At 44.5% G+C, this 2449-nt stretch overlaps 1 protein-coding gene across 1 annotated transcript in view; it reads left to right on the top strand.

Moving 5' to 3' along the window:
* slc13a5a (solute carrier family 13 member 5a) overlaps positions 1-2440 on the top strand; it is a 12967-nt gene extending 10527 nt beyond the window's left edge. Inside the window, exons 9-13 of the mRNA XM_014012145.1 lie at positions 893-996; positions 1068-1189; positions 1270-1431; positions 1584-1721; positions 1807-2440. Coding sequence (XP_013867599.1) covers positions 893-996; positions 1068-1189; positions 1270-1431; positions 1584-1721; positions 1807-1935 — 655 coding nt within the window. The 3' untranslated portion in view covers positions 1936-2440. The remainder of the gene's footprint in view (positions 1-892; positions 997-1067; positions 1190-1269; positions 1432-1583; positions 1722-1806) is intronic.
* The last annotated feature ends 9 nt before the right edge of the window (positions 2441-2449 follow it).

Below are 2449 nucleotides of genomic sequence, written 5' to 3'. Positions count from 1 at the left end.
ACTAATCCGTTACTTTAGTTTTTTTCTGTGATTATTTCTGTTTTTGTAACATTTTCTTCATATCTGACTAAAGTCTTGTTTGATTTAAACTCAAAAACAAGAAGTTTTCCTTCTGGACAAAAATAATCAGGAAAGGGTTTTCTTTACCGGGTCAGAACCAAACCTGAACATCAGTCTGTGGCTGAACCATCAGAGTTGAACTGTTTCCTCACAGGAACCAGGAAAAGGTCAAACAGACCAGTTGAGTCCACAGGGAGGATGTGGAAATCGTTCAGTCCGGTTCAGGGTCCAGTTCAGGTTGTTGGGTTTATTTCAACAGAGGTTCTGGAACCCCCCACGGCCCAGACTTCCTCAGGAGAGCCTTCAGCAGGTACAGGAAACCGTCAGGAAACTTTTCAGGAGCAGAACAATCTGTGGTTCTGATGATGAAACCGTTTATCTCAAGCTGGACGTTTTATCGACTGATGCTGGTAAAAAGTTTAGCCAAACATCTGGAATRATAGCTGCCATGTTGAATTTTGGAGCCAGAGTCAATTAAAATATGAGGTTTTTAAGCCCCGCCCACTCTCCTGCACACAATCATGGTGTCATGTGATCTTTTTAACCTGAATTACTAATTACAGTTAGATGTTAGAAAATTAAATATTTAAATTTACAATAAGAGTCGGGAAAAAATCCCGTATGTTTAAGTGAGGGGGCGGGGCTTATCACTTACTGGTACAAAACCACCAGGGGGCGTTTTGTTTGTGTCCAGTTGACTTTAAGTGGAATCTGTTGGAAATCTAAAAGTTTGTTTGTTTGTGTGTTTGTTTGTGTGTTTGTTTGTGTGTTTGTTTGTGTGATTGTTTGTGTGTTTGTTTGTGTGTTTGTTTGTGTGTTTGTTTGTGTGCAGGTTTGTCACCGATGCCACCGTCTCGCTGTTTGTTGCCGTTTTGTTGTTCGTTCTTCCCTCTGAGCCGCCGCGATACCTGTGCTTCTGGAGGAGCTTCGACACAGGTAACTCCGTCACCTCCAGCAGAGAAACAACAGAGTCGACAGGAAATTAAAACTGGGATTTTTTCCATCAGAGAGCCCCGGGTCCCGAGGCTCCGCCCCTCCCCTGCTCACCTGGCAGGTGACTCAGAAGAAGATGCCCTGGAACATCGTGCTCCTCCTGGGGGGAGGGTTCGCTCTGGCCAAAGGCAGCGAGGTGAACCTTCACTGTTATGATGAAAATATTTGATGTTCGTCTGAACATTTATAACCGTGATCTTCCTGTTTTCACGTCAGGAGTCCGGTTTGTCCCGGTGGATCGGCGCTCAGATGGCGCCGCTGCACTCCATCCCTCCGTGGGCCATCGCCGTCATCCTCTGCCTCCTCATCGCCACCTTCACTGAGTGTGCCAGCAACGTGGCCACAGCGACGCTCTTCTTGCCCATCCTCGCCTCCATGGTAACAAACTTTAACATGAACATAAATGAAAAAGGGGGCGGAGCCTGTTTAAACTCATGAAATGGTCCATTTTATTCACTTATTATTTATTAGTTGTTTTTATTTTGACTGCTGTGGTAAAGTCGTCACTTCCTGTCTGTGTTCTGACCCAGTCTCAGTCTATAGGCATGAACCCACTGTACGTCATGATCCCCTGCACCCTCAGCGCCTCCTTCGCCTTCATGCTTCCTGTGGCCACGCCCCCCAACGCCATCGTCTTCTCCTCCGGGTTCCTGAAAGTGTCGGACATGGTGAGTTGTGYCTCCGCCTCTCTGAAAAGAATCATCCAGATGTGAGATGCTAACCTGCTCCTCTGCTGCCCGGCGCCCCCTGCAGGCTAAAACCGGCGTGGTGATGAACGTCATCGGGATTGGCTGCATCACTCTGGCCATCAACAGCTGGGGGCGGGTCCTGTTTGCTCTGGATGAGTTCCCCCCGTGGGCCAACGCCACCGCCCCGGTATAGAACCATCAACCTCCTGCCAGGATGGATCTGCAGCAAAACCTCAGGCTCTTTACACCGCGATAAARGAGACTGAAAACTGACAAAACCTGAAGAGGAGAGGGAAACAAACCATAAATAACAGCTTTACAGCAGGAAAACTAAAGATAAATAAAAACACTGGAGGGTAAAAATCTGTAGAAAGACTCAGAAGTTTAAAAACTTTATTTGGTTTATGTGTGTAAAGGTGTAAACCTGTAAAATAAGACTCTATGCAGACGACACTGATCTATTTTATGATGATTCACTGCAGTTTTTCAGCAACATGAGGAAAAGTTTAAACTTTTTTTATTGAAGCTTTTAATTTATTTCTGTTTATCCAGAAACTGATGTTGGAGCAGAGAACAGGAAAATATTCCTTTTATAATCTGGTTTTTTATTATTTTTTGTGAAACTTTTCCTCCGTTTTGTTTCATTAAATACTCTGAAAGTTTGTTTTTGTTTATTATTATTATTTAAATACATTTTGGTCAGATCA

This window comes from Austrofundulus limnaeus, unplaced genomic scaffold (assembly GCF_001266775.1).
Source record: "Austrofundulus limnaeus strain Quisiro unplaced genomic scaffold, Austrofundulus_limnaeus-1.0 Scaffold89, whole genome shotgun sequence".
Classification (NCBI taxonomy): Eukaryota; Metazoa; Chordata; class Actinopteri; order Cyprinodontiformes; family Rivulidae; genus Austrofundulus; species Austrofundulus limnaeus.
This window is presented reverse-complemented; position numbering and strand designations above follow the sequence as displayed.